Source organism: Typopeltis vanoorti, chromosome 21 (assembly GCF_054136105.1).
Source record: "Typopeltis vanoorti isolate ZY-2024b chromosome 21, IOZ_Tvanoo_1.0, whole genome shotgun sequence".
NCBI classification, from domain to species: domain Eukaryota; kingdom Metazoa; phylum Arthropoda; class Arachnida; order Uropygi; family Thelyphonidae; genus Typopeltis; species Typopeltis vanoorti.
Window position 1 is genome coordinate 95,537,765 of NC_143569.1, and position 21,905 is coordinate 95,559,669.

The following is a 21,905-nucleotide window of genomic DNA, read 5'->3' on the forward strand; positions in this document are numbered from 1 at the left end:
TTCAGGGAAATGATGGAAAAAAGTGTAAATAGCAGGAAATGTAAAAAAAGATTAAAAAAGGCTAAAAGATGACTTACTGCTAGTATGCGAGTCTACATAGTAGATTACAAAAATTAATAACTGAAAATAAATGAATTTACAATTACTTACATTTATCTATTTAAAAAAAATCTTTAATTCTTGATTGTTTTTGCTTTTCGTTTTTTTGACATAGTGCCAGATTGTTTTGAATTGAGTTCAATGCTTGACCTGTTTTTTACTATCGTGTTCAAAGTGGAATGGAGAGTCCAAGATCTTTTGCTAAATACACACATGTTCTGGCATGCCAATCCACACGTCGCAGAATTGCCATCTTTTCTTCTACCGAAATATATTTTCTGTCTTTTTTCTCCATGTTACTAACATGGACAATCCACCACTGCAACTTGAAAGCAACTTACAGACACTAAATTACGTAGCAGAAATTCTGCAATATCAATTTGTACTGTGATTGAAAAATCACGGTGTCACTCATCACTACTGCAAGCATGCAAGTCACCGTGATGGTGGAAACGAAACTACTGCCAAAAGCAACGCCATCTGGGAACAGAAATGTGCAGGATTACCACAGAAATTGATTCGAAAATCAGTATTGCCACCTGAGAAAAAAACGCAAATCATGGGAAATAACATACACATCAAGTTGTTAATGGTGGGAAAATAATATATTGTAAGAATAAGCCTTAAGATGGGACTAACGGAAAGTGACGTAAATGACAGGAAAACGTAAATTGCAGGAACGTAAAAACGGGGTTTTACTGTAGTACATTAATCTAACTAATGAAAGGTTGTTTATAAACCACAACGATGCTGAAGAAATATATAAGAGAATTAGTGATCCCTCTTACTTGGTTTTTTCTGAGTATGAACACAGGCATAATACTGAATAAGTGGAATGAGGGCAAGATAATTCCATTATGCTTCAGTCTAACACCATTACAAGAATGGAGTTAGATGAAGCAACTAATTACAGATCAATCAATATCTCTGGAATGGGTGGAAATACTAATTAGGACCTGCATCCAATGCTGGATAGATAGAATTTTTTTTCCTCTATATAAAAAAGCATGGCTTTGGTTAAAGGATAAATCTTGACTTTGCAAGATCTACTTGAACAAATAATGAAATAACCAGTAACAAATAATAGAGTAACTGCAGAAATGGATTAAAATGCATTAAAAATATTTTTTTCTTGCATAATTTACACTTTTTTTTTCATTTTAAAATATCATTTCATCCACTCTCAAGTTAGCTGATATGGGTGGCTGTCAAGAAATGTATCAAAGAAGTTTTATTTGTAGAGATGTTGATTAATTTTAATGGTATCAGACTGATAAGAAAATAACTATTTATTAACTTATTGCTTATATTTCGCTGGTGTTCTATCCAGCATCTTCAGAGCACAAAAACAGTTCATCACAGTATGTGAAATCTGGTATAACAAAGGGATTAGTTTGAACAATCGTAACGTACAACACAAAGACTAAAGTCCTAATTAGGTGCCATCTATATTGGCAGATGAGAACACAGACTGATAAGAAAATAACTATTTATTAACTTATTGCTTATATTTCGCTGGTGTTCTATCCAGCATCTTCAGAGCACAAAAACAGTTCGTCACAGTATGTGAAATCCGGTATAACAAAGGGATTAGTTTGAACAATCGTAACGCACAACACAAAGACTAAAGTCCTAATTAGGTGCCATCTATGTTGGAAAAAAAAAAAAAAAACAGAAAGAAAGCAGGTATTTATTTGGTCTTAAGATGACCGTCTCATAAATCTTTTGGCAAATTTATACAGCCATACTCGTTGAGGTTTGGAGTATGTTTAAAGGCTTCTGCCGATTTCAAGAACAACCTCTCTGACTTATAAAAGCTTCTGTGCAGCACTTTTGTTTTTTTCCAATCAATCCTGTGTGTAAGAGTATCTTAAGCATGGTCTGCTTAATCTGATAGCAATAGTGCCAGGTGTATTTTTTATGTTCACCGAAGCAAACGTCTGGAGTAAGCTCAATCACACGAACAGGGCACTTCATAGATGTGATAAAGGAGAGATTCTGTCCTTGGGTGAACGGATGAGAGTTGCCAATTTCACATACAGTTTAAATATGGTGTGTAGTTGATGTTTATTGAGCATTCTAGATATCTTTCCAGATGTACCTTTAATGTATGGAATGGTGACAGTTTTGTTGTAGTCTTCTGTGGTAAATAGTGGGGGGGTGGATTTCTGGGGGAGCACTTAGTATTTTCTCTATCTTATAGGGATTATAGTCATTGGTCAAGAAGGTGTAACTTAAGTGTGTGAGTTCAGCAGTGAGCGCAATGTCATTGGAATAAATTGCTCTAGCTCTGTGGGTTAGTGTTTTTAGGATACCATATTGTTGAGATGGGTGATGGTGTGATCGTTTGTGTAAATATCTCCCTGTGTATGTGGATTTTCTATAAACCAAGAATGATAAGGAACCATCTGGAAGATGTGTGATTAGTGTATCCAGAAAGGACAGACACTCATTAGCTTCCAGTTCCATTGTAAAGTGGATTTTTGGGTGTTGGCTATTTAAATGCGCGAATGTATCCAATGTGTCTGGACTGGCCAAATAGCAAGCACATCATCAACATAGCATAGCGAAAGCCTTGGTTTGAGTGTGGCTGTATTGATAGCTAGCTTTTCCAAGTGTTCAATATAGAAGTTGGCTAAGGAGGGGCCCGTTGTTGTCCAATCTAATTGTTTGTATATTTTTCCTTTCCATGTAAAATAACCTGCCTGTATTGTGAATTAAATACCTTCTTGGCCAATAGCTATAATCCCCCATAAGATAGACAAAATACTAAATGCTCCCCAGAAATCCCATTCCCCACTGTCTACCACAGAAGACTATAACAAAACTGTCAGCATTAAAGGCACATCTGAAAAGATATCTAGAGTGCTCAATAAACATCAAGTACGCATTATATTTAAACCGTATGTGAAATTGGCAACTCTCATCCATTCACCCAAGGACAGAATCTCTCCTTTATCACATTCAGGAGTGAATGTGAAGTGCCCTGTTCATGTGATTGAGCTTACTACAGACAGACAGGAAGAACTGTGGACATCTGCCTCAGTGAACATAAAAAATACATTCGACACTATCACTATGGCAAATCAGGTTTAGCAGACCGTGCTTTACATACAACTACAAGGATCAATTGGAAAAAAACAAAAGTGCTACACAGAAGCTTTTATAAGTCAGAGAGTTTGTTCCTGGAATCAACAGAAGCCTTGAAACATACTCCAAACCTCAACAAGTATAAATTTGCCAAAGATTTGGGAGACAGTCATCTTAAGACCAAATTAACAGCTGCTTTCTCTCTATGTTTTTTTTTTTTTTCCAACATAGATGGTGCCTAATTAGGACTTTAGTCTTTGTGTTATACGTTACAATTGTTCAAACTAATCCCATTGTTATAACGGATTGTGGTTGTCTCACGTACTGTGACAAACTATTTTTGTGTTGTGAAGATGCAGGATAGAATACCAGCAAAATAGCAGCAATAAGTTAATAAATAGTTATTTTCTTATCAGTCTGTGTTTTCATCTATACCGTTAAAATTAATCGACATGTACGATGAACACATAAGCCTTCCCACACGTTATTTCCAGAGAGTTGGAAATAAAACTTCTGGAGAAATCCTTAATTCGAACACTACAGCATTCCTTTTAAAGAATCACTGAAGCATTTTCAATGTTTATTTGTTGGTTTTCTCTAAAAGTCATAACATAATTCAATCATCTTTATTTTCTTCCATCCTTTTATCTCTTTTACGGTTAAGAACATTATTTTTCTTTCTATATGAAAGACTTCATTTTCACATAGTAATTAAAAACTCAACCTGCCATATTGTTTTTCCCCAAACTGTTGTTCTCTCATTGTTGTAACATAATTCGCAACCTTTAAATATTTTCTTTCTATAAGAAAGACTTCATAAATATCCACTTTCGAGTTCCAAAATTCCCCTAATTTCTCTCACACCAGTATTATAGCTCAATTGCGCATCACACTTCTGGTTTTTGTTTCAGTCATGAAATGAGAAAAATGGGCCTCTGTTATGTGTTATAATTATGGCACTTTAATTGAACACAGTAAATCTTGCACACTTAAAGAAAACAAGTAAGTTTTGCATATTATGAATACAGTTATTTCCAATAAATAAGTTTTTAATGAAATCAATGAATTCATTTTGCTCAATATTGACCTCACATATATACAATGCACACAACATATGTAACAGACAATTAAAAAAAAAAACTTTCCTCACAATATAATTTCATTAAAATTGACTAAGCCTAATTAAATACATTAGTACAACTATACATTTTATTCTTCCAACCCTTTCATCCCTTAATTAGGTGCACAATTTAATATAATAGTGTCCTAAGCTTATTTTCACAACTTAAAAATTTTACAAAGCAAAACTGCTTTTTAATGTTCTTATTTAAAAGATTACAATTATCTTGCAAACAGAAGTCAAAGGCTGGATCGTGTGACTGGGTGCATCGAGTCAGGCTCCATATCAAGTACATGTTGAGCAACCTACCACAACAAAGACTGCATGGTCACTTTCCCAATTGGAGGTTGATGCTATTACCAGATCCAACACTCTCAAACCCCTGGTCCCTTCCATCATGTGCTGTTTCAGGTATTTAACCCTTAGTAACTGTAAATATTCCATTTCGCCATGTGCCCTTTCCGCCTTCCAATCAGTCTCATCCTAGTTGAAGTTACCTATGATAACTGCTCAGCTTGCACTCTTTGTGCTACTCTGCTGATGCATCAGCAGAGTTTTCTTTTGGACCCCAGGGTCTAAAACAGCAGCCACCAATATATTTTGTCCTATTGGCCTTTATCTCACACCAGACAGCCTCAAAAACCATTTCCATCAGATCGACAATCTTCCTTAACTTCTATTTTTGGTTGCAGTTCTTCAGCTATCATTAATAACACCCTTCCTCCTGCCCTATTTCTTCTTTCTTCTCTGAAAATACAATATCAATTATGGTCCATCCCTGTAACTATGTCATTCTCTGACAACTAGGTCTCACTGATGCCAATCATTTGTGGCCAAGTTGGGCTGACCAATGCCAAGGTCATAAGAAACCAACTAGATACTACATCTACCTGATGATCTGTTAAGTATGATATTATAAGTTATATAAGCATTTTGAGGCTGCTCTTAGGGGGCCCCCACTCCAATATATATATATATATATATATATATTACTTCCAGAAAAGTAATATATATAGTGTAAAAAAAGATTTATTTTTACACTGTTATGATTAACCTTTTCTTCAGTTAAAGCATAGCACTATTGGCAATTTAACATCACCCAGCTCATTTTATTTCAAATAAATCAATTGTTTGCATTCTACCTCGTAACATCTGTTTTTTAAAGCCACTGATGATGGTCTGTTAATTTCAGACTGAAATATATGGCAGTATATTTAATAAATAATACTTTTACCTTGTGTTTTCGTGTATATATTGTATATTATTATTCTTATTATTCATAAAATATGTTTTAAGTTTAGATTTATACCATACCAATATGACTTCTTTCATTCTTAAAACTACCACAAAAATTTGAATGTATTTATTGTCAAATATTTATTTATTTATTTTACACACATATATATATATTCATGAAATTAATTGTACACTAATGAGATTCGGAAGGATTTGACAGGTTATTTACTGTCTGATTGTGTGTGGCCGTCTTAATTCCTTAATTTTTTTCTTAGTATCACTTAAACTTTATGATTCCTACAAACAGTGATGCTGCTGGTGAATAAGCCTGTGAACTAGGCCAATTCACATGTACAGAAAACTATCTCCTATGCTAAAAGAAATCAGAGAAATTTATTTGATTAATGACTGCGCTACCAAAGTTCTTCACTCAACGCATCGGAGATATGCTATAGCACCTGTAGGATATAACTAATAGGATATAGCTAATTGTGGGTTAATTAACAGTCAAGGCAATTTCCCCAAATTCTTAACAGGTTCGAAGTTTTTGCAAGGTAGCGCATCGTACAAAATCAGGCAATAGTCTCCATTAAGCAAACAAAACACATTTATTGTAACTTAAAGTAAATCCATTAGTATACACTTTTCATCCAGTTGTTTTCATAATCTTAACATGAATTTCTTTCAATTTCTATCTAGCAATATTAAAGTTCCTTTTACAGTAAGAGGAGATTCTCATATCCTACAATTCTGTCTGTCACTATCTCTAAATTATGCTATGCTAACATTACAATATCAAATTTTGCTATCCGCGACAATCTCATTAGCCTAGTAACATTATGTCCAGTGGACTCACAATCATCCTTCTGCACTTAACTATCAATACAAAGATTTCTACTGACAGGTCCTTGACAACACATAGTCCTATCAGCATAAAAGATCATTAGCTGTTTCTGCCGACTTCTCTGCTGTGTTCTGCATACTGGAATTCCTCATACAGTCTCAGTAGACATCTTTCCGTAATTCACTTGTGGGAGCAGCGGTACATCTTTTGCCGAAGGGACACTAGTTTGACTCAAGGCGTTCTGCGTTCGGTGCATGAGGCAAGTTCCCTTACTTGCTGTACAAGTAAGGAAACTTTCACTTCTTCTCTGGGGCTCCCTGTTTCTCCACAGGTTGCATACCGATGAGTCCAATCATGCCTACGGACTGCAGCTAGATGTACATGAATAAGAGAGAGAGAGAGAGAGAGAGAGAGAGCTTGTTCTTCTGGCCTCCTATATACGGTTTTCTGGAGTTCTGTAATTCAGGGTCGGAGATCCCCAAATATCCTGTAATCACTCTGACGTCAGCGGTCTTGACCTTCGATGAAGGCAGAAACTTCCTTGCTTGAATGACTTTCAGCACTATTGTTCGCTTTCAAGTCCCAGACATAATCCCTTTTAATCCTTTTTACTTAAGGTAAAACTATTTCAATACTAGGCTATTTTTACAATATCATTTTGATAAACATATATAAAGTGCACAATTTGAATATTTATACTATTTAATATTTTTATGAACAATTCTGCGTTACTCTTAATTGATAAAGAGATGTTTACTCAGTATAGCAACATGTAGTTTTATTATTGTATATTTACTATATTTAAGACCTCTGTAAAAGTCAATGCCTTAAAATCAAGAACTTCTATTGCATTGAATTTTACAAGCTATTTGCTGATGTTGCTGTACTTGCATCTGAATTGAATAGGCTGGAATTGTGGGCATTTGAAAATGGATGTCAGTTCAATGTCACTAAATGTCAAGTCGTACTTTGGCATGATCAGATATCCAAGGTCGTATTATATTGGTGGGATTATGCTAGAAGAAACTGATCAGGCTAGAGATCTTGAAGCGTTAGTAGATAGGAATTTGAAGTTCAGGGGGCCATGTGGCAAAGATTGCAAATACAACTCAAAAGATAATTACAATGTGGAAACAAACTTTGATATAAAGATAAGGAGAATAAAGAGATAAGACCATATGCAAACAATAGAAAGAGGGATGATATGATTGAGACTTACAAACTTCTGAAAGGGTCATATAGGATTTCAGTTGATGAAATTTTTCCTTTTATGGAGGGTGGGGAAAGGACAAGAGAGAGCATCCTTAGAAGCTGAGAATGAATGCTGCTAAGGAGTGAAATCTAGATTATTGTTCTCATACTAGTGCATGATTATTAGATTGCAACACTGGATGCTGTGTGTGCAAGCAGCATGAACGAATTCAAGAACAAATGTGACAGCTGGTGCATACAATGTGGCCCCCCCCATTGAGAGTCCCTGATTCCTGAAGGTCTCTCTTAAAAAAAAAAAACTATTATATATATTACTTAAATTAAGGGGATATTAAATCTCACATTATTTCAAAGCTGAATAAGAAACTCAAAGATAGCAATCAAAGAATTTCATGCCGAATATAGCAAACTATAAAAGTTTCGGCAGACTGTAGTGTAAGCTAAAGCACATAGTTCAACACTAGGGCAACTCGTTGCAAAGGTGGGTAAAGTTCTGATCACTATTCTTAGTATTACCCATCATGTAAAACACATCTCCTAGGAGATATCTGATGTTATACATTATGGTGGAAGGACCGGTTTCGACCTTTTTTGAGGTCTCATCATTGAGTAGGTAGACCAGGTAATACCAAAGTTATAGCGAAGAGGACTTTATACTTTGCTATACGAGTTGTCAAAAAGGTGCACCCATAAATTACTTAAATAAACTTAAATAAAAAAGGGGAAAAAAACGATTATATATATATATATATACAGGGTGTTCGGGATAAATTTGACATATTTATAATTAATTATATTTTTCCGTAAGTTACATGTATTAACACACACTTCTCTTCATTTAAAAGGTTGGACCCTTCTTCATTCATATACAAGATGTCAGAAAGGATGGATAGCTGGAACCCACCTGAATCATGGAAGAGAATAACTTGTATCATGATGATTCGTGCCGGCCATCAAAATAAGGATATTTCGACTGCTGCCCAATGCTCCCTGAATACAGTAAAAACAATCAGGCATGAACTAGAGACTTGCAATGGTGACTACGAGGATGTAGCAAGAAGAAAGATCCCTAGCAGACGATCTGATTGTGTTCGTACAGCAGAATTCCTCGCAAATCTGCAGGAACAGGTGTTGAAGATCCCTGGCATTGGAATTCGGGCTTTGTCACGTGAAATGAATGTTGCAGCCTCTACTATGAAGCTTGCACTCAATGAAGACCTCCGCTACTACTCATACAAGCGCCGCAAAGGTCAGCTGCTTACAGAAAAGGCCCGTGAAAAACGTTTGATAAACGCGAAGAAACTTCTAAGCAAAGTGAAACATCCTGCGGAACCACAAACAATCTGGTTCTTTTCCGATGAGAAAAACTTTTGCCAGGATCAAAAACACAACACGCAGAATAACAGATGGCTTGCATAAAGTACAAAGGACATTCCTCGTGTAATGCAGACTAAATTTCCCCAAACTGTGATGGTTTTCGGATGTGTATCCTCTGAAGGCAATGTGATGCCTCCGCATTTTTTCCAAGAGGGCCTCAGGTTGACTTCAGATGGCTACGTGGATAACAAGGGTAGCCAATGGTAGGCCGTATGTATGGCAGCAGGATTCGGCCCCTTGCCACACCTCTGGGAAAAGTCAAAAATGGTTGTCTGAAAATTTCTACGACTTCACCAGTCCAAATGTTTGGCCTCCAAACTCCCCAGACCTTAACCCCATGGATTATTTTGTATGGGGCGCAGTTGAAAAAGACACCAATCGCACTTCCAGTAATACAAAAGCCCAGTTAATGGATAAAATTAAAACAGTTTTTGCGGCCCTTCCCAGGGAGACTGTAGCATCAGCTTGTTCGAGGTTCCGAAGCAGGATTGAAGCTGTGATCGATGCTAATGGTGGTTATTTTGAGTAAATCTTGTTGATAGTATTGTAATTAACTCTGCCTGTAATGTTTTTTGTCAATTCATTAAATTTAATAGATACAAAGAAGATTTTCTTTTTCCTTACGAAACTGTCAAATTTATCCCGAACACCCTGTATATATATATATTTTTTTTTATTCTAAAGTATTGTTTATATCATGAAAAACTACTGAAATTTTGCTAAACATAAAGAATTCAAGTTTTACCTGCATCTTGAGTTTTTTCCATTCCTTCACAATGCCGATAATACATTATAAACTGCTCATTGTCAATGAAAAACTGACTGCCAGGTTTCTGACAGGAGGTAATATTTGCTTCTCGATGTTTACATTCCCCAGTAAATTCAAAGCGATTTTGGTAAGCAAATTTCCAAACACCTTCTAGACTTGGACGACAGTTCTTAAGATGTGGATTTCGTGCTGCAAGTTCAAAATTATATACAAATGAAAAGTAAAAACTAAACCCTACATTTTCTAAAAATATGGAATACAACTTAGGGGAAATTCAAATTCACAGTAAATTCAAAGCAATTTTTGTAAGCAAATTTTCAACACCCTTCTTCACTTTTATGTTGAGCCCATACATGAGAGGTTGGTAAATCAATGTATAATACATTAGCACTGTGTATGGGTAGTGGATTGGGAAAGGAGAAACTTGTTTACATTTGATTTAAAAGCCTGTATATTGTATTCCTAGCATGGGAAACACATAAGGAGGAAGACTGTTCCACAACACAGCAGCAGCAGGGATGAAGGAAGAGGAAAAGAAACTTGTTCTGTGGGTTTCAAGGTGTACTGTGGATGTTGGGTGGCAGTTGCTTGTGTTTCAACAGACTTAGTACTGAGTAGGGAAATTATTGCTATTTCAGATGAACATTTGCCATGGAAATACTTATAGAATACACATAATGCAAAAAAACAAACACCTGTGGGAAGGTGGGAGGAGTGAGTTGGTAAGAGATGGGTTATTAATCAATATAATTGCTCTCCTTACTGTGTCAAGCCTTTTCAGGAAGCTCTTAGGGCCCCACTCCAAATGGGAGAGCAGTATTAAATAGCTGGATAGATTTGTGATTTGTATAAGTTAATACTGTTCAAAAGTGAAATAACATATTGAGTGAAAGAGAAAACCTACTTTTTTAAAAGCTGAGAATGCAATAGTTATGATGTGTTTATGTCAGGAGAGGTTTGATGTCAGAGTGATCCCAAGAAGAGAAATCTCATCTTGTCTGGAATCTGTTGTCAAAGATAACAATGGGAGATTTTTTTTTTTTTTTTTTGTGAGAAATAAAACAAAACTGGGTTTTAGCATTGAAATTGACAAGGTTAGTTATCTGAACCCCACTGAAGGATGACTCAGAGATCAGAAATGATGGTAGTGGTGGTTTAGTAAGGATTAGCAAATGAAAGGGAAGAGTATTGGATTGGAGGTCAACTGAAGTTGATCTCCAATCTTGTGAAACCCTGGCATTTGCCGGCTTGGCTGACCGAGTGGTTAGCGTATCTGCTCTCCAGCCAAAAGGCTGCGGGTTCGAATCCCGCCGTGGGAATGGATGTTTGTGATCGTCTGTGGAAAAACTAGTGGTGGTGGTCGGCCATAGATGCCGTTGGTGGATTGAGTGGTGGAGACAGAGTTGTATAGCAGGTGCCCTCCCTTGATGAGTCTCTGGACTCCCTGGAGGTGTCAAATAATAATAATAATATTTAGTTGAATGTGAGAGGATAAGGAATCCACCACACAGTACATACAAACAGAAAGCTGGCAATCCAAATGCAGAAGTCCTGAGACAGACCAAATGATTGGAGTTTGTTTAGTAAGCCTTTGTGCCAAATCTGGTCAAAAGCTTTGGAGATATGAAGTGAAATCACTTGAGATTCACCAAACATCTCCATGGCATTTGGCCAGAGATATAAGTAGATTTTGTGTTGATCGGCAGTGACAGAATCCGTACTGGTGATTGTTTATTAGCTGGGTGCCTTTGAGGTAGTGTAAGAGCTGGGAATTGACAGTTCTCTCCATTACATATAAAAGTTAGCAATGGGGGAGGGGGGGGGATTATGGCGAGCCCATGGCTGTGCCTTCTTTTTGTAGGTAGAAAGCATCTTGCCATACGAAATAACCAGAACGTCATATCTGGAGGGAATTTGTTCTGTAAAAGAAGGATTATGTCATTGATTGGGACATTCGTAAAGATGGAAGAGATGTCAAAACTGACTAATAATAAATTATCTTTTTCTAATGTAATGTCTTTGATTATGTTTATGAAGTGTGTGTTTCTGATATAGGAGGGGGAGAATGACTTACCAACTCCTTGAGTGTGACCGCTAATTTCTTGGCTAGGTGATAATTCAGGCTATCTATACTTTCGACTATCAGCTAGAGTGGTGTGTTTGGTTTGTGTATCTTTGGTAGACCATATATTCTCGGGAAACGAGCGTAGTGTGAAAGTAGTTTTTTGACTGTATCTTCAAGCCATGTAGTAATAGATTTAAGGTTTCTCTGTTTTCTTTTTTTATTCTATTGGTTGGGTCATAGTTAACACGTTGGTATGTACTGTTGTCCAAGACTGGCAGATTCATTTTTTCTAAATAAGCGGTTCGGTTTAGAATAACAGCGGCATTTCCTTTATCAGCTCTGGTTATTACGATGTTCAGATTTGATTTTAAGGATTTCACTGCCGTTAATTCGTGTTTCGTTAAGTTACTTGTTATTGTTTTCTTATGATTTATATTTAAAATGTTGGCGGTTTCTAAATGTATTTTGTCTGCTATGTTCTTTGGGATGAATCTTATGTCTCTTTCAATATTACAAATAAAATCCAGTTTGTTCATCGATCTGGGTGCTATACCTTTGCCGAGTATCGAGAGTTGATCTTTGTTTAAGGCGTGGTTGGATAGGATGACTACATTACTGTTACCTGCCAGTCATTGGTGGCTCCTGTTGCTTCTTGCTTCTGGTTGGCTGTTAACATTCACTGTGGAGAAATTCAAATATGTCCGTTGGTTTTGTCAATCCTTTAATCTATAAAATTTGGATATGAGATTTTCTTTCTTAGTTTGAAGGATATGGTTCGCCGTGTTGTCCGTAATATTTTCGAGGATAATCCAAATATCTGCATTCAAGTAACTTGAAAGTTCAGATTTTTCATTTTGTACCTGGTTTTGAGTAACGGCCAAGTTTTTTCTCATAGCCTGGATCTGTTCTCTGAGTAACGCTTTCTCCATGCAGTGGTATATTCGTTGCGCCTTTGTTGAGGTAAACTTTCTCTTTAGTTTGATGCAATTCAGAATGATATTGCCGTCCCTACACAGTTTTAAAAAACCACTTGATTGATCAAACCAGAAACATGAATCTTCAGCTTACCATATTGATTGCATTGCTTGTGGGTCGAATCTCCATGAATTATCAGAAACCTTTCTTTTAGTGTTGCATGGTGATCAGCATTCATTTTAGAAATTATGGACTTTACAACCGTGTTATAAATAACTCATTTAATTTCCCGACGTTTCGATCTTCATATTAAGATCATCATCTGGAGTATATACAAATATACAAGGACAAGCTGAGTTACATTACACACAGCAAGTTAAAGAAACAATGATTTGATCACCAGTTATTCTACTGGCATGACTTCTAGTGAAAATAAAAAAATTATTTAGAATTTAGCTTTGATGTAGTTTCTATTTAAGATAACATGAGAAAAACATTCTTTCTTATAGATGGTCTTCTTTCAGTAACAATGATGTCCTATTTTTAACATTACAATTGTTATTTTAGATTTAGGATTCTGGATTATCTACAGTCCTGTTTATAGTTAACTCTCAGAGAGAAAGGTTCCGTGGTTAGAATATGTGCCTTCCATATGCTTGGGATTTTTAGACCATCATTATTGTTCAGACTGGGATGGTTGATAAGAATCTCACAGACTTCCTTAAATTTGTATTCATACCATGTGAGGTCTTGTAGACATACCATTGTCTACAAGACCTCAATAAAAAAACAAAGATAAACCAGACTACAATAAAACTATAACCATTCCTTTAAAGGGATATCAGATAAAATAAACAGAATACTACAAAACCTCCTGCAAAATTAAAAAGCTTACTCAACTCATCCAAAGACCCACTTCCCTCTGCTGTCCCACCCTGGAGTATACCATATTTATTGCACCTCTAATTTACCATATAGAGGGGAAACAGGATGCACAATTCCTATGAGACAAAAGGAACATAAACGACATATTAAATATAATAACTATGGTGAAGCTGGCCTTTCTGATCATGACCTGAACACTTTACATAGAAGTGACTGGAAAACCACCAATTGTTTACATCACACCAAAACATGGTATGAATGCAAATTTAAGGAAGCCTGTGAGATTCTTATCAACCACCCCAATCTGAACAATAATGATGGTCTAAAAATCCCAAGAATATGGAAGGTACATATTCTACCCATGGAACCTTTCTCTCTGTTAGTTAACTATAAACAGGACTGTAGATAATACAGAATCCTAAATCTAAAATAACAATTGTAATGTTAAAAATAGGACATCATTGTTACCGAAAGAAGACCATCTATAAGAAAGAATGTTTTTCTCGTGTTATCTTAAATACAATTTAGCTTTGATGTAGTTTCTAAATAATTAATTTGTAATTTTTTTTTTCACTAGAGGTCACGGCAATAGAATAACCGGTGATCAAATCATTGTTTCTTTAACTTACTGTGTGTAATGTAACTCAGCTTGTCCTTGTATATACTCCAGATGATGATCTTAATATGAAGATCGAAACATCGGGAAATTAAAAGAGCTATTCATAACACAGTTGTAAAGTCCTTAATTTCTAAAATGAATGCTGAAAATTGTGCAACACTAAAAGAAAGAAGACTTAACTCATTTTCAGCTTCTCACTGGATCCAACTGTTCATCTCTTGATGAATACGCTACAAAATTAGACGTGTTGCGAAGTAAGTTCGAAGAGAGATTTAGTGATTTTCGTAACCAACAGTCTTCTTTAGATTTATTTTCAATGCCATTCATTTTAGAATTCAATATGCCCTTGCTTACATTTTACAAAGACTACATTTCTGAGGATGCATTCTCTAATCTTCGCTGGCATGCTTTGAAGATGTGCACTTTTTTAGGAAGAAGCACGTACTTAAGTGAGCAGTTCTTCTCCAGAATGAAGCATGTGAAGTCCAAAACAAGAATTCAGATTATAGACCAGCATCTCGAGAATACTCTGTGCATAGTGATTTCCAATATTGATGCCAACATCAACTAGCTGGTCAATGAAAAGCATTGCCAAGTTTCCCATTGACATTGTAAAAAATGAATGTTTTCTTCATTAAATTATCTTTTTTCAAGTACTGATTGTATTTACTTATTATGAACCTTATCATAAACACTCTTAAAGCTGAGTTTGTTTATTTTTATACGATTTTATGTAAAGCAAATGCACAGCATTCCTTGTGAATCTGGAAAGCATCTTACAATTCTAAATACCACAGTATAGCTTAGTGGCCCGCAGGCTTCATTGAAATTTTTAATGTGGCCCGCACTGTCTGAAAGATTGAAGATCCCTGTTCTATTCAAACCTGTTAAATTGTGAATGAATACAATTCATTAAGGAATGTTTCATTCATAATTTTACATGTTAAAACCCCTGAAAAGGATATGCTTGTATTTTAGTATAAGTTGTATACAACCTGGCAAATAATGGATACCATAATTAGTGTAAAACTTGTGAATATTCCCACGTAAAATACCTACTAAATTGTATGTTAGACAATGAATTTGTTATACACATATTTTCTGTTAGAATTGATATAAAAGAATTACTGTGTCAATTGCATATAACCAACTAAGATTATAAGGTCAAAGTACACAGACAAGACACCGGATTAGTAAGTTGCCTCAAGATGTCATGTGCGCATACGGCACATGGTGACCTAAGTTTTCGGGAAAGAAGCTAAGAAAAGACGAGACCCACGAGTGCAAAAGGAATAACATGTCAGGTGAAAATTTAGGGTTACAAGGAGTCCCAGTAGGGGGTTGATATAAAAGGGCTGGAAAACCCCCCAAATGACTTTTTCGCTTTTTGTCTGATGTCTCTGTTCTCTCTCCATGGCAGAAGTCAGAGGTGCCGGGTCGTGATTAGAGGGATTGCGGATTCCAAGCCCTACGATGAACGAATAGAGAATTTTCAAAGCAACAGGCAACTCCCAGAAAAGATAATGGCCAGGTAGCGTGCCTTATGGATGCAGAATCGCCTCGCGCTAAGAATATTCCAGGCATAGATGATCGGTATGCAAACTCCATGAGGACCAACCTAAGCTGACAGAACTTTTAGCCTAAACAGAGAGGGAAGAAAATGTTTGGAAGGAAAGGAATCCAAGAATCGAAAGGACAAGCATGAGGAATCCTCGAGTTCAGTATAGTAAACCTTTAATCAAATAATGTGTGAGAGGAAGGTAATTGTAACTTAAGAATCATAGACCTTCATAAAGTTTTGAGACTATCTAAAATTAAGACAGAACTGTGATATTTTAATCATAGTAGATGAGCAATACGTGCTATGTATTATAATTGTACTTGTGTTGATTGCTAGCTATGTTTAAGAGCTGTAGAGGTGTCTAATCCAGACAGCTTGATTAATACCCAAAAGTCATTATTGGTTTTATAATCTAAAAACGCAAGCTTTGAATCTTTGAATATAATGTTTTTGTAGTATTTATTACTGTGTGATGTATATTGATTAATTTTACTTTGTAATCTAGTAGTACAGTGATAATTGAAAGTTCTTTATTCTGTATGATGATCATTATGTTAAATAAACCTTTTGCTCTTATTAATTTGGTTGCCTGTGTCTAAGAATCCGATGCACCACTCATAAATTATTCGGATCTAAACGGGAAATAATTGTTAATTAAGACCACAACTGCAAACATGGTTGATTATAGAAGGTATTGATAATTGATAACTTAGTATAGAAATAGATTAGATTAACCACGTGCATATCTAAAGGTTCACTTCTTAACTGAGAAGTTTTTCCAATCTAAGGGTTCTGGGTGACGCAGCGGAACAAATACATTTTCCCAGAACCTTAAGAGAAGTTAACTTCAGAAGCTTTGTTACCAAGGAGTTGGCTTAACCTTGAGACAATCCCTTTGTAGATCAGACTCACGCACGTGATAATCTAAGGGGCTGAAGTACATAATAGTAAGACAAAGACAGACACATTATAGGCGCTGCTGAGATAGGACATTATTCAAGAGATAGTTAAGTAAAGGAGTTAAGCCATATTAAGTAAATAATAAATATTACTACTACGACGTTATAACAAACCACCATGCAATGGTGTTTTGAGCATATTTGTGAAGTGACAATATTCAACTTGTAGTTCAAATGTTGCCCACCAGATAGCTGTGCAGATGCACCATTCTGCAGTAATAGCGTTGCCACAAGAGAAAGCGCAGTGCATGTTATGGTTCACAAAAATGAAATCAGTGACAACTGTCCTAAGGAATTTCAGGCGTGAGTATAGTAACAATGCTCCAAGTCACAAAAGAATCTGCAAGTGGCACATCAACAAGTCTTAGAAACAGGAAGTGTTTTAAAAAGACATTCACCAGGTAGGCCTACAGTAAGTGTGGGAAAACATGGAACAAATGTGACAGTCTTTCCATCGAAGCCTGAAACGTTCGGTTCAAAGTGCGAGTCATTAATTAAACATTCCTAAAAGCACAGTGCATGACATTGTTCACAAGAGACTGAAACTTCATGCTTATAAACTGAAGCGTGTTCATCACATCCAGCCTACTGATAGGTCACAAAAAAGTTCAGTTGGTGATCACCATGTTAAACCTCATTGCTGAAAATGACAACCACCTCCAGAGCATTTTAATTTCTGATGACCCATGTTTCATGTGCATGGAGTTGTGAATTGCCATAATTGTTAGGTGTGGGAGTCAGAAAATCTGCATGAACTGGTGGAGTTCATCCATAACAGTCCGAAAATCAATGTCTGGTGCGGCATCATGCATGATCACATTGCTGAGCCATTTTTTTTCACAGAAAAAAAAATGGCTCAGATGAGGAGATGATTATGAGTGTGGCATACTCGGATATGCTAGAGAACTTTGTGTTTCCCCAGATTGAGGATGTGGAGGGCCTCATTTTCCAAAAGGATAGAGCCCTCCCATATTATGCAAACTGTGCTGATTCCCAGGAAAATGGATAGGCAGAGGAATTCCCATTGCTTGGCCACAGCAGCACGGTCCTGATTTTACTCCAATGGATTTCTTCTTTTAAGGCTACATAAAAGACATTGTGTATCAAGAAAAAAATCCAGTCCCTTGCCCACCTGCACCATAGAATAACAGCAACCATAAAAGCAATTCCTATGGATATGCTTACTCGAGTGTAGTCTGATGTGGAATTCCATTTTGATGTCTGTAGGGATGTAAATGGTGCACACTTTGAGGTACACTAACAGACAAACTGGCGACATTGTACTTTGATAATATATGCTACATACATTTCTGCTTCAAAATGTCATAAAATAAATTTCATTGAAAATCCTGGAGTCCTTTTTCGGACACCCGGTATACAAAAAAGGCTTTCAGTTATTGAAACGAAATAAGAAATACAATTTGAAAATAATGCTAAGATAATTGGGGCATACCAAGCGCATCCCCAGGTTACGGATAGGGGAATGGCCTCTGGATACAGAAGTTAGCTGCGAATAAACAGGGGAAACCTGTGAATAACCAGTCGTGGACAATGGGACAGCATCTACCAACAGGAAGTGGTGAGACAGACAGTGGCATGGTTATCTCTAGAAAAAGCCACACATTTCCACTGACAAGGGATGCGACATGACAAGATGTAACCGCCATTCAATAAGTTACAGCCAGCTGGAAGTTGGGGCAGCAACAACTTTCATCCTGATCAGCAGAAGATCACCAGAAGTGACAATGGTGTAAAGGATACTGTGGTAGGTGGATAATCATGAAGAATGAGAAACGGCTAGCACACCGAGTCTCTCTAGAAGGCTATTGCTGGACAAGGAAGGCAAGGGGATATCACCTTGTTCTACTTTTCCCTAGTAAGATAGAATATGGATGGATTCTAAAAGATAGTAAAGCGCACAATGGCTCGATACTTGTGCACGACAGGGGAAGAAGCAAGGCTTCCCAGGTCGTAAACCAGCAAAATCCTTGTACATTCATTCGGACGTGGAACGTGAGAATCCTCCTACAAATTGGAAAATTTGAAGAGAGAAATGGATACATTAAAAATAGCCATATTGGGAATTAGTGAAATGAGATGGAATGGAACTGGAGACTTTTGGAGTGGTGATTAAGGAATGGGGAAGAAGAGAATCAACTCAGTAAAATGTAGTAGCAGATTGATAATGGTAAAACTAGAAGCAAAACCAACAAATATTATAATAATACAAGCTTACATGCCTACTAGCGACCACCATGATGATGAAGTTGAGAGAGTATATGTAGATATTGAGAATCTAATCAAACTCACCAAAAAGGAAGATGATAATAAGATTATCTTATTGTCATCTTGATGTTGAAGTTGAAATTGAGTTCAAATTGAGTAAAATCATGCAAAAGTTACCTGGGAGCTGATGTTGACAGTGACCACAATTTGGTTTTATTGAAATGTAATCTGAAATTTAAAAAGCTGTCACAACCAAGGAAAAGGCCCAAATGGAACATAAATAACCTGAAAACAGAGGAAAACCATAGACACTATAAACAGCAAACTGATGAAAACATTAAAACTAGAGAGAGGGAAAAGAAAAACATAGAGGAAAAATGGACTCGTTTGAAGGATACAATCATCAAGGCTGCCAATGACTGCATAGGATTAATGAACAAGCAAATAAAAAAGACATGAATCACCCAGGACATTCTAGATCTGACAGATAAAAGAAGGAAATGCAAAACCTCCCTAAAGGAAGAAAACGAAGAGAAATATAAACATATAAAAAATATGATAAATAGAAAGTGTAAAGAAGCAAAAGAACAATGGTATACAGAGAAACGTAAAGAAATAGAAAATCTAGCAAAGACTCGGAGAATTGATAAAGCTTATAACATTATAAAAGGAATAAACCAGCAAAACAAGACAAGAAGTACAATTATCAAAAATAAACAGGGGGATAAACTAATTGATAAGAAATTTCGGAAAGATGGAAGGAGTACTTAGAAGATCTATAGTGTGAAAAAGATCTAGATGCCAAGGCTATAGAAGATGAAACAAGACTTGCTGTGGAAGAAATTGGTCCAACTATATTAAAAGATGAATTTGAATGGGCACTGAATGAACTGTCAATCAACAAGGCACCAGGCATTGATAACATTCCTTCAGAATTAATAAAATACTCAGGAAACATAACTAAGTCATACCTTTTCAAGATCATAAAGGATATTTATGAAACGGGGATCATACCCAAAGAGATTTTGCACAATGCTCTATCATACCCATTCCTAAAGTAAATAATGCAAACGTGTGAAAATCATCGAACAATCAGCTTAATATCACATGCTTCGAAAATACTACTCAAAATTATACAAAAAAGACTAACAAAGAAGGTTGAAGAATAAGTTGGCAATGACCAGTTTGGATTCAGGAAACAGCACGGAACAAGAGAAGCAATCCTAGCTCTAAGAAGTTATCGAAAGAAGATTTGAGAAGAATCAAAATACAGTTGTGTCTTGGTTAACAATGGCTTCAGATAACGACGTACTTGGTTAACGACGAGTGGCTGTAAGAAAAAAACTCTTGGGTAACGACACAGGCTTTGGTTAACGACTCTCGATTATGTGAACCTCTATCCAATCTAAAAAAACGGAATTTTCCGATCGCACTCAGCCACGCGCTGGAAGACACTGTCAAATAGAGAACAGCCACGTGCTGGAAGACACTGTCGAATAGAGAACAGCCACGAGGCATAGCTGTGAAGCTCAGATATGTTTGACCCATCGTAGCCAGCTGTTTACATTTTCCGTTTATTGTTTCTTTTCTTGTAGTGTACTGTGCTTTATTTTAAAATTTGTGGTTATAAATGCGTTTTATGATGAAAATTAGTATTTAAGCATTTATTTTTTATGTGTTGGTTCATATAGACAATAAATCAGCAGGTGCATGTCACTGTTCATTCGCCATCAAAAGACAAAATCAAATCTCATCTGTATAATAATCATTGTATCTATAAGCTGTTAATCAGTGTATGTTACACTAAGTGCTGTATCTAATATCGTCACCTTAAAAGCAAAATGCACTAAGTCAAAAATTGCAGGTTTCGAATTTAACTGTTAACTTTTATTTCAAAAAGTTTTTTTTTTGAACTTTTACTTTTATTTTCAGGTGACGATATGTTCTTTGTATCCCATGTCTTAGTGTTGTACAATCTGTAATAATACCGTATTTTGAGTATCTTTTTTTTTATAGAGTGAATTTTTTTACTGTGTGACAAAATGGGTCCCAAAAAGAAAGCTAGTGAGGGAAAAAAAAACAGAAACATTTTCTCTATTGAACAGAAGAAAGAAATAATAGCAAAACATCATGAAGGTGTGAAAGTTATGCAGCTAGCTTGAATATATGAAACCAGTCATTCTACAATATCAACCATTTTGGCTAAGAAAGAAGAACTTAGGTAGATAAGGGAACCTCAAGGTTGAATGTCAGAGTCCTTCTTTTTGAGCAAATGGAAAATCTATTACTAATTTGGATCAAAGAAAGAGAAATGTCAGGCGATACTGCATCTCAAAATGCAATCTGACAGAAAGTTGAACAGATTTATCAAGATTTGAAAAAGAAGACTTAGAATCGAGTTCTGAGGTAGATGATGATGATTTCAAAAGGTAACAGAGGTTGCTTTGACAATTTTAAAAAAAGAACAGGAATTCATAGTGTGGTCAGACATGGAGAGGCAGCTAGTGCTGACAAAGCAGCAACAGATAAATTTGTCAATAGCTTTACAAGAATTATAGAAGAAGGAGAATTCCTACCTCAATAAGTCTTCAATTGTGATGAGACTGGGTTATTTTGGAAGAAAATGCCCAACAGGACATTTATCACAAAAGAAGAAAAAATACTTCCTGGGCATAAACCAATGAATGATAGGTTAACATTGCTTTTAGCAGCAAATGCAAATGGAGACCGCAAGGTAAAACCAATGTTAATCTACCACTCAGAGAATCCCTGAGCATTCAAAAAGTTCAATGTCTCTAAATCCAATCTCGGTGTTTTGTGGAAGTCTAACAGCAAAGCCTGGGTTGCAAGAATGGAATTTAGAGACTGGATTCACGAAGTGTTTGGACCAACTGTCAAAGCCTATCTTGAGCAAAACAATCTGCCTCT

General features: G+C 36.1%; 1 protein-coding gene across 1 annotated transcript in view; it reads right to left on the reverse strand.

Annotated features, from left to right (window-relative positions):
* udt (protein undicht) overlaps positions 1-21,905 on the reverse strand; it is a 226,866-nt gene that overhangs the window by 167,968 nt on the left and 36,993 nt on the right. Inside the window, exon 5 of the mRNA XM_090411198.1 lies at positions 9,724-9,936. Coding sequence (XP_090267324.1) covers positions 9,724-9,936 — 213 coding nt within the window. The remainder of the gene's footprint in view (positions 1-9,723; positions 9,937-21,905) is intronic.